Genomic DNA, 14,739 nt, shown 5'->3' on the forward strand with positions numbered 1-14,739 from the left:
TCTCTCTCTTCTAAATTGTCAGATTTGGACTCTCTAATATCACATCCAACTGTTCCTGAAAACTTTCTCTCAAATTCTTGTCCTTGAGTCTACCAATGTCATAACTTCTCGAAAAGTAGACATCCCTCCTAATTGTCAGCTTTAGATTAACTCTAGAAGCTACTAGATTGTGATATTTATTTTTAACATCGATAACAGCGATTTTTTATTATAAAAAAGCTAGGTTATTATAGCTAGAGCTAGATTATTAAGCTTTTATTATTAATATCACTTTCTAATTATTAATCATCACTTTCTGAGTGTTTTTTTTTTTCGACGGCAGTCGATAGCTCTTGATGAGCTAATCAAGATAGATGTCATCCATTTTTTGGTAGAAAAATTCCTTCATGAGATACACCAGTTTGAAAGTTTAAAGGGATTGACAACTTCAGTAGTAAAGTACACACTGAAACCAAAAATAGGCCGATACCAATTGTGACACATATTGGGGAGTTTTATGCAACAGTCGGCTGTTAGCTCATAATCATCTTTGGCAGTGAGGGGTTCGCAACTTTTGCTAGTTGGTGAACCTATTTTTTGTTTCCGGTGTATTTGATGGTAAGATCAATTTGGTTCCAGCGGTAAGACATGTAGGGGGCTTGTAAGCAATAATCGACTGTGAGGCTACAATCGACTGTGAGGGTTTGTAACTTTTGCTACTTGCAATGAGGGGTTTGTAACTTTTGCGAATTAAAAGATATTAAAAAGCTAGATTATTATAGCTAGAGCTAGAGCGCCAGATTATTATACTTACAAAACTAAAGAAATCTAAAACCTTTGCTAGTTTGCTTACTTATGCCAAATTTACATAGACTATGATACCATCTATCATTAGACCGGTTCTACATAAGCATATACTGCTGACTGGTATTTACCACATTCTAGTCGCAAAATGAGCAACCATAAATTCTATTATTAATACCCTTTTGACTCATATATTATTTAAATCACTTAAATTATCATGACCTCTGAAAAGGCAACGGGTTTCACCAGTCCTAGTCAGAAGCTATTATATCTTTTCTAGTCGACACAGAGCGACAGAAGCTCCTAGTTTCCCCAGTAGAATGGATGCTTTGTGCCTCGATTTGTGTGCCTCCATCTTTGTCAATACACGGTTGACCACACTTCGCAATGCTCTTGGTTTCAACCTTGTAGATTTGTACGGTATCCTTTTTATATTTCTCATCCTTTCTATTCCAGAAATTGTAGCAAAACTTTTACTTGTAAGTCCACGATAAGCGTAACTTACCAAGGTGGTGGGGTTTTAGATCTTAAATGAGACCTTAAACAACTTTCTACGATGTTTCAGCAGCCAGTATGTTCTGTTAGTCAGTCGATGATTTATGAAAAGATAAGGGGATTGTGAAAGGGAAAATAACAGAGATATATAACCTTGGATTTAGGTTTATCAACCATGGACAATATGATAATGCCCCTTTCAGCCTTTTTATCCAAGAAATGACACCCATAGTGCAGGTTTGGATGCTATATGGCACCCAAAGTGCACATTAGGATGCCATATGACACTTTATTATGGGATTGTCAAGTCGAATGTTTAGTAATGGATTAGATGTAAAAACTAGCTTTCAATTAAGTGCTTAAACAGCTTTCTGTGATGTTCCAACGCCCTGCTAGTGGCTGAAAAAGAGCGGAAAAAGTGAAAGATTTTCCTTGTTGGTCAAGATAGGGGGTTGGAATTTTCCTATAGAGGGTTCTTGACAATTGTGGTTCATACGTAGAGGTTTCAATCCCTTGTCTAAAATATGTAAAATATGTATTTTTTCCGAAAAGGTGTTTATCTGTTTTGTTTTTTTTTCATTTTTTCCCTTGGAGTGATCATTCCAAACCAACGTTTCAGAATATCGATAGAAGGCTCATTAGAAAGAAAATTGAGCGTCCTATGAACTTTTTTAAAATATAAGAAAATTTAGCGCTAAAAGAAAGTGTCATTTCCTGCTATCCTGCTATCTTAGAACGGTGCCTATGATGAAGAGCCAAAAGGCCTCAATGTATTCTTAGTAAAAATAAAAAATCTCAGCGCTACTTCTATTGGAAGGGGTGGTTATATCAACTTTGGAGGAGCATCATTCGATTTCGAATTTAAAGTTCTAGTGTCCTTTTCAAGTTTAAGAGTCGAAAGTGATCAGAGGGCAACCAATCTCCCTCCCACGCGTCTTCTTTCCTAAGTTTATCGGATCAAAATTTTGGGATAGCCATTTTGTTCAGAATAATCCGAAGGCCAAATTACTATGCTCATGGAGTTTATAAACCCTTCCTCCACAGGTCCCAGGGCAAGGGCTGTAAGTTTTGCTAGTTGCCCATTGTTAATCTATGAGATTGTTTATTGGAAAAGGGAGGGCATTTTTGATTCTGGATCTTCAAAATGGCGTAATGTATTATGGTGAAACTTTAAGGGAATGTCGAGAGATTTACTCATTTGTCGAGAGGGAATTATGCAATTTACCCACTGTTCACGTACAGGATTTGTCATTGGTAAATGACAGATTGTCTGATTCTGGGTTGTCTAAAAAAGGCTACGGTATTAAGGTGAAAAGCCCTGAAAGTAGGAATGGCTAAGGGTATTAACTTGAAACTTTCAGGGCTACTACTACTGCTGCAACTACTTGCGAATTCGAATACAACTAGTTGTGACTGAAACTATTTGCAACTGTGATCTTAAATGTGTTATTTTTATTTACTTTTTTTTTTGTTTTCAAAGCAACATCGCATGGAAGGGGTGGTCATATAAATTTTGGACGGGTGTCATTTGATTGGAAATTGAAAGGTCTAACAGCAATTAAAAATCAAAGTGATCGGAGTATAGATAGCCCCCCTTCCATTCCCTTTTATCTACCCTCTTATATAGTCTTTTCTGGAATGAGGGGGGGGGGGGTGATCCTGAGTTTCAAAAAATTCTTTTGGTATGAGTGACAACGCTGTACAGTCGCCTGTAGGAAAGATCCGTAAGGCTTTAATGGAATTGGCATCTCTCCCTCCCCCATAAAATTTTCCCATTGCGGAAGATTTCCCTCGGGAATTCTCCACTTATTTCTCCCGGATAATTTCAGATTTTCATTAGAAAGGAAATTGAAAATTCTACTCATCTACTTATGTCAATAACCTATAGTGCCCCCTCCCAGAAAATTCCTCCCCGAAAAAATCCCGCGCGTATAATGTTCTCAGGAAAATTATACTCGTGGGATAATCTCCCTCTCCCCGATGGGTATTCCTAATTTAGTTTTTGGTTCGATACCCTGATATATATATATATATATATATATATATATATATATATATATATATATATATATATATATATATATATATATATATATATATATATATATATATATATATATGAGTAATAATTTTTGTCCGTTTTAAGTTTCAACTTCGCTTTTTACCTTCCTCGGAAAAGATTGTGTTTTTTTTAATTAATAATAATGTAAAATCTGAAGTGTGTAATGGGATAAAACCATGGATGACAGGAAGATTTTGATAAAAATGATCTAAAGCTGGTTGAAAACTTACCAAATCATTTCTTTTTGGACAGATTTCATTTTCTTTATGGTATTTGCTTGGTCTCTTTTTCTCGTTATTACGACTAATTCAGATTTAAAAGATCGAACTGATTTGTCAAAATGACTTCTACATTAATCCAGAAGATTAAGTTTTTGACTTGCAGATATTCTGCATATAAGGGAATTCTGTCGATTTATTTGCTGATTATAGTTGATATGTTCTTGGTAGAAATTAAGCATTGTATTAGTTTTTTGTTTATCCATATATTTGGCACTAGATGCAAATATCTTCCAAGGTTGAGACATGGAAATTTAATTAAGAATGGATGGTATAGTTATAAAGAAAGACTAGAAGGAGTATTATGTCTTGCGTCTATTTCTGTTTACGAGTGGAGGCCAGTGGCGTACCTAGTAGGGTAGTAAGGGGATCAAATGAAGACGGATGCCCAGGGCATAGCCTGTAAAAGGGCACCTAACGAAGTTTTTGTCTTGTTTTTTATTACTTACTTATATTATGGTAGTGATGGTTGGCGAAGAAGAGCAAAAATTCAAATTGGCCGCAGGGAATGGAATACTCTTGTATTGGCTCTTGTGGTGGAAGCCTGTAAGTTGTAGCGGTGAAAAAGATTGCGAGAAAAGAAACATTTTGGGATGGTCAAAGCCTCGAGTAAAAAGAGGCAAGAAACTGCTCGAGTTCCGTATGCGGGATCTGAAGGTTCAGGCTCGTTTGTAAGTGCCAAAGGAAACCCCATCCCCCTCAATAGTGATGTTATGTTTTAGTTTTGCAACTCCTATAGTGTATACTTTCTACGACACTTAAAGTTATACGACAAGATTAAATTAAAAAAGCAATTGTTTTTCAATCGACAGTAAGGAGGAACATTAAATGTCAAACACACAGAAATTATTGTATTTGGGGGGACTGCCCCTTCCTTGACCCTCGTTTGTTACTCTAAATGCTTAAATTTCTTCTAAAACACTTCTTGTTCATATTCAGTGACACTTGTATTTGAGAAGTCTCTCTTAGGGAATCGGCACTAAAAGTGAAAGTTTACTGTAAAGAGTAAGGGTTGAGGTAGGGGCAGCTACCCTCATGTACAGGATAAGTTTTCCAATAAGTTTTAATGTTGCTCCTCACTTTCAGTTAAAAGCTTTTTTTTTATTTAATTTTGACCGTTTTTAAATCATGCTAGGAAATCCCCCCGTGTAAAATCTTCCCTAGGAAATGACTCCAAAAACTCTGGAACTCTTCCTCGCAGAAAATTCACCCTGTGGAAGATCAGCCCTGCCGCAAAAAATACCCTTAAAAATTTTAGAATACTTCCCAATAGCAAAAATACGATGTGTTAATAATGGACAAATTGCGTAATTTACAGCCCCTTCCCTAGGGACCATAGGGTTTCATGCCATCCTCCGATACACAGTTATTGAACCTAACAACTCTTCTGAATCAAATGGCAATCACGAAATTTTGATCAAATGGCTTTGTGGGAAACAGGGGCTTAGAAGGGGAACTAGTTGCTCTCCATCTTTTCGGCCACTTCAAAAGTGCACTAGATTCTTTTTTATTTATTAAATAAAAAAAACTAATTTTTTTAGCTGAAAGTAAGGAGCGACATTAAAACTTAAAACGAGCAGAAATTACTCCGTGTATTAAATGGGTTATCCCCTCCGCAATTCCTCGCTCTTTACGCTAAAGCTTTTAATTGTTTTAAAAAGTAGAATTGTGGTAAAGAGTCAAACTTTAGCGTAAAGAGCGAGGGATTGTGGAGGGGACAATCCATTTCATATACGGAGTAATTTCTGTTCGTTTTAAGTTTTAATGTCGCTCCTTACTTTCAGCTAAAAAATTAGTTTTTTTTATTTAATTTCTGAACGTTTTTTAATTAATGCTTGTTTGGTTTTGGCTCTCCGCACATAAATTATTAAAATGAAATTTGTATATGAATTCTTTTTTGACTAAATGGCTTTCTCTTAGTTTTGGTCAGACGATTTTGAGAAATAAGGGGTGGAGAAGGAGGTCTAGTTGCCCTCCAATTTTTTCGTTGCTTAAAAGGCAACTAGAACTTTAACGAATGTTTTTATTAGTAAAAAATATACGTAACTTAAGAATTAACTTACGTAACAAACTTTCATAATCTTATATTTTGTTATGTATACGAGGGGGTTTGTACCCTCGTTAATACCTTGCTCTTTACACTAAATCGTAAGTTTTGTCCCAATTCTTTAAGAATGACCCCTGAATCAGAAAGGCCGTAGAATAAATAGTTGAAATTACTAAAAATACTTTAGCCTAAAGAGTGAGGTATTTATCTCCTCCTAAATACCTCGCTCTTTATGCTAAAGTATTTTTAGAACCCCTCATATGCGTAATAATCTCCGTTCGTTTTAAGTTTCAATGCTACTCCTTCCTTTCATTTTAAAAAACGTTTTCATGTTTATTTTTCATTATTTTTTTATAGTAATGCTAGAAAATCCTGCGCCCTTTTCATTGAATTTTTCTTCCCCCATTACAGATTCCTCCAAGGAAAGATCCTCCAACATAGCCACCTCCCCTCAGCCCCACCCCCAAACAAAATAAATTCCCCCTGAAAACGTCTGTACACTTCCCAATAACCATTACTATATGTAAACACTGGTCAAAGTTTGTAACTTGCAGCCCCTCCCCCAGGGATTGTGGGGGAGTAAGTCATCCCCAAAGACATAGTTATTATTGTTTTCGACTATGCTGAACAAACTGGTTATCTCAAAATTTTGATCCATTGACTTTGGGAAAAAATGAGCTTGGGAGGGGGCCTAGATGCCCTCCAATTTTTTGGTCACTTAAAAATGTCACTAGAACTTTTTATTTCCGTTAGAATGAGCCCTCTTGCGACATTCTAGGACCACTTGGTCGATACGATGACCCCTGGGGAAAAAAAAAAACAAACAAATAAACACGCACCCGTGATTTGTCTTCTGGCAAAAAATAAAAAATTCCACATTTTTGTAGATAGGAGTTTGAAACTTCTACAGTAGGGTTCTCTGATACGCTGAATCTGATAGTGTCATTTTCGTTAAGATTCTACGGATTTTAGGGGTGTTTCCCCCTATTTATTAATTAATGCAAATTCTCTCAGGCTCGTAACTTTTGATGGGTAAGACTAAACTTGATGAAACTTATATATTTAAAATCAGCATTAAAATGCGATTCTTTTGATGTAGCTATTGATATCAAAATTCAATTTTTAAGAGTTTTGGTTACTATTGAGCCGGGTCGCTCCTTACTACAGTTCGTTACCACGAACTGTTTGATTTCTTTTCAAATAAGCGCTCGCCAGATGTTATAGCCCTTGCGTTAATATGGTCAGGCCTGAAAAGAATAAAAAAATAAGCATGCATCTGTGGTCTTTCTTCTGGAAAAAAAAAAGAAATTACACATTTTTGTATGTAGGAGCTTAAAACCTCTACAGCAATGTTCTCTGATATGCTAAATCTGGTGGTGATATTTGCATTATCATCGATTGTATCACGTTCACAGTTACAAGCAGTCACTGTCCCAGTTTAAAATAGTCGCAGTACAGTCAAAGTAGTAGTAGCAGTTGTAGATGCCCTAAAAATTTCAAGTTAATACCCTTGGCCGTTTCTAAAATATTGTTGGATCTGTTAGCCTGGTTCCCTTCTGTTAGCCTGGATGCACAGTCTCTTTTGATTCAGTAATTAAAAGAAAAATGTTGAAACAACTTCAGAGAGTTCCGACCCCCTTGAAAATAAAATTTAGTCATAGAAAATTCCCCCGAAACATGTCCCCGTAGAAAATTTAGTCGGCAAAGAGAAAGTAAGACAAATAAAAAGAATTTCGTACATGAATTGTGGCAAATTATCAAGTGTAAAATTTTGCCTGAAAAATTCACCCTGGAAACTAGATACTAGATACTTGTCAGATACTAGATGCACTAACAACTAAAAAAAAAACATTGAAAGTCAAATTCAAAGTATTTTCTTTGGGTTTTTGGGAGGACTAGTTAGGCTCTGTAAACCAGTGGCGGATCCATGTGGGGGTGCGGGGGTGAGTGCCCCCTAACGTAATTGCAGATTCGGGGTTGGGACCGCTTGCTCTGGTTGGTTTGGGACGATGTAACACTTAAATTTATTTTTGTAATTAGTTTATTATTGAGTAATAAATAAGTTTTTGATTGTTAAGACTATGTCTTTTTCCTAACAAGTTTGACACAAAGTTTCAGCTACTTTGTATGATTTCTGTTAGATTTTACTGATGATTCATATCACCTTAAGGTATTTAATTAAATTAGTTTTGTTGGGGGAATCTGTCTGTATTACCATAAAAGGCAAACGGGAGGGTAAAAATCCCCATTTCGTAGTAAAATGAGGGGAAACGTAAAATCATAACTTCTTTTTACCGTCAAAGATTTGTTTTCGAGTCTTGCTATGGCTCGGAGGCGAAATTTGGGCTTGCCTTTTTTACAACATTGTTGTTTTTATGGGAATTCGTATAATAGAAAGTAATTAAATGAGAAGTGCAAAGATATTATTAATTTACGTTTTCGATTTCGATTAGCAAATGGTGGCCAAATTACTGCATATTTTCATCTAATTAAAGTCCTACCTTTATGACAAATCAAGAATCGGTTCATCATAAAACATTAAAATGAAGACCAAACTCATCTGAACTTTAATAAAGGTTTGTATAAGTATGCCCCTAAAACTAAGTATATGAGTAATACTCATAGTATAACTATTATAACTGATAGTACTATTTTACTGTAACTAATAGTATAAGTAAGTAATGCTACTTGAAAGGTTGGAGTTATTATTCAAGAAACATGGATTTTCAAAAAAATATAAAAGAAGGGCAATAATTAATTGTTTATTATTATTTTTTATCTAGTCGGTATAGATGGGTCTCTGAATTGTCAGTTTAAATCAGAGGGAGGGTATTGTTGTTTTTTGTTTTTTTTTTCAAACATTTACTAATGAGATATAAAAAAAAGTGGAAATTCACACCATTTGAGTTAACCACGGAAACGGAATGCAATTACAATATTACTTCAGAATTTTTCACCTTCTCTATACCAGCTAGTCACAAAATATAGTTATGTTTATATATAGGGGCTGCATATATTTGTTCCTAAAATTGTATATACTGCTATATATACCGCTGGATTTTTATACTTATTAAATAAAAAAAACAAGTTTTTTTAACTGAAAGTAAAGAGCGACATTAAAACTTTAAACGAACAGAAATTACTTCGTATATGAAAGAGGCTGCTTCCTCATCAACGCCCCGCTCTTTACGCTAAAGTTTGACTCTGTCTCTCAATTCTTCTTTTTAAAACAGTAAAAAACTTTAGCGTAAAGAGCGGGGCGTTGATGAGGAAGCAGCCTCTTTCATATACGAAGTAATTTCTGTTCGTTTAAAGTTTTAATGTCGCTCCTTACTTTCAGTTAAAAAAACTTTTTTTTTATTTAATTTCTGAACGTTTTTGAATCAATGCATGTTTTGATTTTGGCTCTCCGCAGAGGAATAATTAAAACGAAATTTGCATTTTTTTTTTTTTTTTTTGCTAAATGGCTTTCTCATAATTTTGATCGAATGATTTTGAGAAAAAAAGAGCGGGGGAGGAAGCCTAGTTGCCCTCCGATTTTTTGGTTAATTAAAAAGGCAACTAGAACTTTTAATTTTTTACGAATATTTTTATTAGTAAAAGATTTACGTAACTTATAAATTAGCTTACGTAAAGAACTTTTGTATTCTCATATTTTTATTACATATATGAGGGGGTTCGCTCCCTTGTCAGATCCTCGCTCTTTACACTAAAGCTTAAATTTTGTCCCAATTCATTAAGAATGACCCCAGAATCACAAAAGCCGTAGAATAAAAAGTTGAAATTACTAAAAATACTTTAACGTAAAGAGCGAGGTATTAGGAGGAGGTGAGCCCCTCAAATGGGCAATAATTTCTGTTTGTTTTAAGTTTTAATGCTGTTCCTTACTTCCAGCTGAAAGAACTTTTTCATATTTATTTTTTCATTGTGTTTTTAAATAATGCTAGTAAATCCTGCGCTCCCTTCATGGAGATTTTCTTCCCCCATGACAAATTATCGATGGAAAGTTCCCCCAGCATATCCCCCTCTTCTCAACCCCTCCCCCAACCAAAAAAAAATCCTCCTGAAAACGCCTGTACACTTCCCAAAAACCATTACTATATGTAAGCATTGGTCAAAGTTTGTAACTTGTTGCCCCTCCCATGGGGACTGTGGGGGAGTAAGTCGTCCCCAAAGACTTAGTTATAAGGTTTTTCGACTACGCTGAATGAAATGGCTATCTCAGAATTTTGATCCGTTGACTTTGGTAAAATAATTAGCATGGGAGGGGGCCAAGGTGCCCTCCAATTTTTTTGGTCACTTAAAAAGGGCACTAGAACTTTTCATTTCCGTTAGAATGAGCCCTCTTGTAACATGGAAAAAAAAAACAAAAAAACAAAACACGCATCCGTGATCTGCCTTCTGGCAAAAAATACAAAATTCCACATTTGTGTAGATAGGAGCTTGAAACTTCTACAGTAGGGTTCTCTGATACGCTGAATCTGATGGTGTGATTTTCGTTAAGATTCTATGACTTCTAGGGGGCGTTTCCCCCTATTTTCTAAAATAACGCAATTTTCTCAGGCTCGTAACTTTTGATGGGTAAGACTAAACTTGATGAAACTTATATATTTAAAATCAGCATTAAAATGCGATTCTTTTGATGTAGGTATTGGTATCAAAATTCCATTTTTTAGAGTTTTGGTTACTATTGAGCTGGGTCGCTCCTTACTACAGTTCGTTACCACGAACTGTTTGATTTTGGTACAAGCCATCCTACCATATTTCCAAAATTAGTTGTCTGTAACAGGACAATTCTCTTGCTCAATGCTAAATCTGAGCAAATTTCAAATTTTAATTTTTGTGCTCAACAGACAAACCAAGATTTGAAAATTTGAATTGATTATCTGAAAATTTTAAGATTTGAAATAGTTTTGATTAAAAACCTATGACGCCCTGAGAATTTAAATCACCAATCTATACCTATTAAATACAAAAATAACAAACACACAATTTTTTTTAATGTGTATTTCGACTCGTATACTTAGTTTGAAGCACATACATACATGCATCTTTATTATAACTTATGTTTTCTGAGATTTTGGTCTTTATATAAATATTAAATAAACTGGAAGTAAGGAGCGACATTAAAACTTAAAACGAACAGAAATTACTCCGTATATGTAAGGGGCTTTTCCTCCTCAACACCCCGCTCTTTACGCTTGACTCTTTCTCTTTTTTACTCTACTTTTTAAAACAGTAAAAAACTTTAACGTAAAGAGCGGGGCGTTGAGGAGGAAAAGCCCCTTACATATGAGAACTTTAATCCTCACCATATTTTATATTAAATTTACGACAATCTCCACTACCTACCTACGACGTATAATTGTTGAGGTTCCCTTAAAATTTATTTGTTTTGACTTTATTGGAGTAACCTATCATGCGCCCCCGCAAAGAAAAGTCCTGGATCCGCCTCTGCTATCAACACACAAAAAAGTAAAATAAGCGGAAATTTGCAATAATTTTGAAGAAAAGACTAATCTAAGAATTTACTAAACTAACCTAAGAAAGACTAACCTAAGTAGAATTGCTAAAATGATATAATTGAAACTAGCATATTGATACAGAAAAAACTAACTAAATTTTCGTGTCATTCACAAAGTAATGAACTTCTGGATTATTCACTAAATTGTTTCAGAGAGTTTAGTGAAAAAGTTCATATAAAGTCTTGATATAAGTTTCCTTAAGTGAACAACTATAAACTCAACATTTCATTTGCAATTAAAAGACGCAGAAGGCTTTGCCATCTACATCGGAAATTTGTTTTGCTTTTGGGCAAGATTTTGGAAAGAAATTTACATAAAGACTTTGAATGAACCTTTTCGGTGAACTCTCTGAAAATAACCTTGTGAATAACTCGGATTATTTTAGTGAATGACCGAAAAGTTATTTAGTTTTTTGCGTATAAATATGCTTGGTTCAATTATATTATTTTAGTTCTCCACTGATGGCGATCGCTGTATATGTGATCGAAATATCTGGACTTTTGTACCTGTTTTTTTCACTGTCTAAATAAATGCATTTATCACCAGTTGAAATTTTTTTTGGGGCTATGATATTTAAATTTTTAACTTCATTTTTATGCCATAAATTGTTTTTAATGTTTTTCATTGGTCCATTCAAAATGAATTTATCTTATCGCAGGTGATAATTGGATACAATTAAGTGCCAACAGCAGATTGAATGATTCTGTGCAATTAATTTGCATAATTTTACTCAATTATTTTCTAATTTCATCCGCTTAATATAATTGCGAAGAATAATTTCAAGCTATTGAAATCCCACTGAGACTGGTTTGTTTCTTTTAATCCTTGCCATTTTTCTTGGAGCTTCCAAGTTTTTTCATGCTATTTGCATATGCACTCATTGCTGTCACGGCTAAAGGTTGCAGGTGACATTTTTCACGCTTCTGAGATAATTGGTAAGACGGTTTCTAAAGAATTCTCAAAATGAAGATCTATAAGGGAATCAGGGTCGTATCCAATTTTGTTTGGGGGGGGTGGCTTAAAAATGAATAAAAAATTTGTGTATATGCATTTTTGTTGCTTTATCCCCATAAAAATAGCCTTGAAGGTAATGTATCTTCACACTTTTATCTTTCTAACCTACATTGCAAAATCAATCTTTTATTGGAAGACAGTTTTGCAAATGGTTTATGAAAATTGTATCTACATAACGGAAATGTTCGATATGGCTTTTATGGTGGACAACGACAATTTTTTAGTAGTATTTATTACTTCCCGGAGAAAGTGAATAATATTGAATCTACAACGATAGTAGAATACCGTTCCATAATTAATCTACCTCTGCTTTTTAGGTCAGAAAATATTATTACACCTTCATATCTATAGTCTGGTTATGTTTCCATGCCGACACACATCTTTATATTTGCCAGACACTACAATGGTTCATTTAATAATCGATAAGGCCGGTTTTGGTTGTTACACATTTGTTTCTTCTTTGAATATATAAATAAGCGTTAACACAACTATTTGCCCCTCAAAAGAACAACACACTACTTCATTGTTAACAAATTGATTTTAATGCCACATTATTCATAATCTCGTAGTTAGACTCAGCACCCACAGGGCAAATGTTTTGAGACTAGAATTGCTAATCGATTGTACACGCAACTATTTTGTGACCATGACCTTGAAGTAGAGTGGGGGCCTGCCCAAAAGGTAATCCAATTGAGAGTGGCTTCTAACCAGTCTAAAACAGATATCGTATCACGCCGTGGTCACAGATGCGCTGCAGAGTGTTGTCCCCTCACATTTTCGAGAGCTACTGCGTTAATCCTGTCCAGTTATTTTGGCTATCAACATGTCAGACCACGAATTAAACGTGAAATTTGTAGGAGAAGTGGAGAAGCACGAAGAGCTGCACAACTATAAAGTTCCAGGGTATTCAAGGAAAGACTTCTGTTGCTGCTAAGAACAAACGAGACTTTGCATCCTTTTCCATGTACATATGGACCCGTTACTCCCTCTGAACCCTACGAAACCTGTGGTACTCATAGTAATCAGTTCAGTCTTCCTCGTCGGAACTCATCATGGTTAACCACACTGCACTGCTCAATACACAATTAGAAATACAACCGATCCACAACCACTAGCGTCCGTGGGCGGAGACACGTTTCATTTTGCTTGTAAACTGGTGGTAAACCAGTTGGAGATGAGACTAGTTTCCATCCGCTGTCTCGAAACAGTTGCCCTGTGGGGGCTGGGCCTTATGAATTGGAAGATATTATTAAGTTTATTATACTTATCTGGCGTACAGGGCTATTCACTGGGACTGTACTGTCTGCAAAATTAAGTGCTTTGTTTTATTTTTGCTTTAGTAAATCTAACCTTCCATTAAATTTTTTAGGGTGTGGTCATTGCAAGAAGATGAAACCAGTGTTTGCCAAGGTCGCTAAAAAGCTGAAAGAATTGGCTTTGCCTGCTGAAATGGCAACCTTGGATGCTACTATACATCACAAGGTAGCAAAAAAGTCCCAACTAAAGGGCTTTCCAACTATAAAATTCCATAAAAAAGATGGATCCGTTCTTGAGTACAATGGAGATAGGAGTAGTGAAGATATAATCCAGTTCATTCGAGCACAAGTCCGAGATGAACTTTAATAATGAAATTGTTTAATATGTTTTCATTTTTATATTTGAAAATTATATGTTTCTTGGGTAAGGAAGACTTCATTTTAGTAAATCCACCGAAAATACTCAAACTAACTCTGTTATATGGATTACATTCAAATTGCCCTGCAATTGTGAAAATTTACGAATAAAGCTCTAGGTTTTCTTTTCTGCCTCTTTTGTACCTGGCCCATTATTACTGTTAATGTTTTTTTTTAAGAGACCCTTCATATAGTAAATACTACAAGCAGCAGAGGGGGGGGGGTGAAGTACTTCATGTCAAATGATTGCAAACTGTGTTTACATAAACAACAAATAATATGAAAATTATATGTAAATAATTCTCAGCTAACATGATGTATTAGTACTTCATATCAGACTATTTTAAAATATAATAAATTGTATGCGTATTTTATAATGATTATAAACTACGGTTACATTAACTAACCCGGCACATTAGACGCGAGTACCAAAGATGGTCAACTTTCTTTTCATTGTGTTATTTATCAAACAGTTCGTGGTAACGAACTGTAGTAAGGAGCGACCCGGCTCAATAGTAAACGAAACTCTAAAAAACGGAATTAAAGTTTTAATGTCGCTCCTTACTTTCAGTTAAAAAAAACTAGTTTTTTTTATTTAATTCAATGAAGATACAGCTTCCTCACAGTAAGGTAAAAAAAAATGTAAAGGATACGGCATTAGACTTTACAGTCCGTACCGGCGGTGCTGATCTCCGTTTCTTGGCCCTTCAGCCAGGAAGTGCAATGGGGGGTTGGGGGCCAGCCATCCTGTGCTTTCGCACACCCTTCCTGTTTACCTTCCCCAGATTTCTCCAGGTACTTATTTAGAGCTGGGTCGACTCTGGCTAAGCTTACAGAGTCACGCCACTGAATCCCCTAATTC

The 14,739-nt window shown here is 35.2% G+C and overlaps 1 protein-coding gene across 2 annotated transcripts in view; it reads left to right on the plus strand.

Moving 5' to 3' along the window:
• LOC136041870 (protein disulfide-isomerase A5-like) overlaps positions 1-13,888 on the plus strand; it is a 96,141-nt gene extending 82,253 nt beyond the window's left edge. For both annotated transcript variants that reach the window (XM_065726654.1, XM_065726653.1), the window contains exon 10: positions 13,574-13,888. In XM_065726654.1, coding sequence (XP_065582726.1) covers positions 13,574-13,827 — 254 coding nt within the window. In that variant the 3' untranslated portion in view covers positions 13,828-13,888. The remainder of the gene's footprint in view (positions 1-13,573) is intronic.
• The last annotated feature ends 851 nt before the right edge of the window (positions 13,889-14,739 follow it).

This window comes from Artemia franciscana, unplaced genomic scaffold (genome assembly GCF_032884065.1).
Source record: "Artemia franciscana unplaced genomic scaffold, ASM3288406v1 PGA_scaffold_47, whole genome shotgun sequence".
NCBI classification, from domain to species: Eukaryota; Metazoa; Arthropoda; class Branchiopoda; order Anostraca; family Artemiidae; genus Artemia; species Artemia franciscana.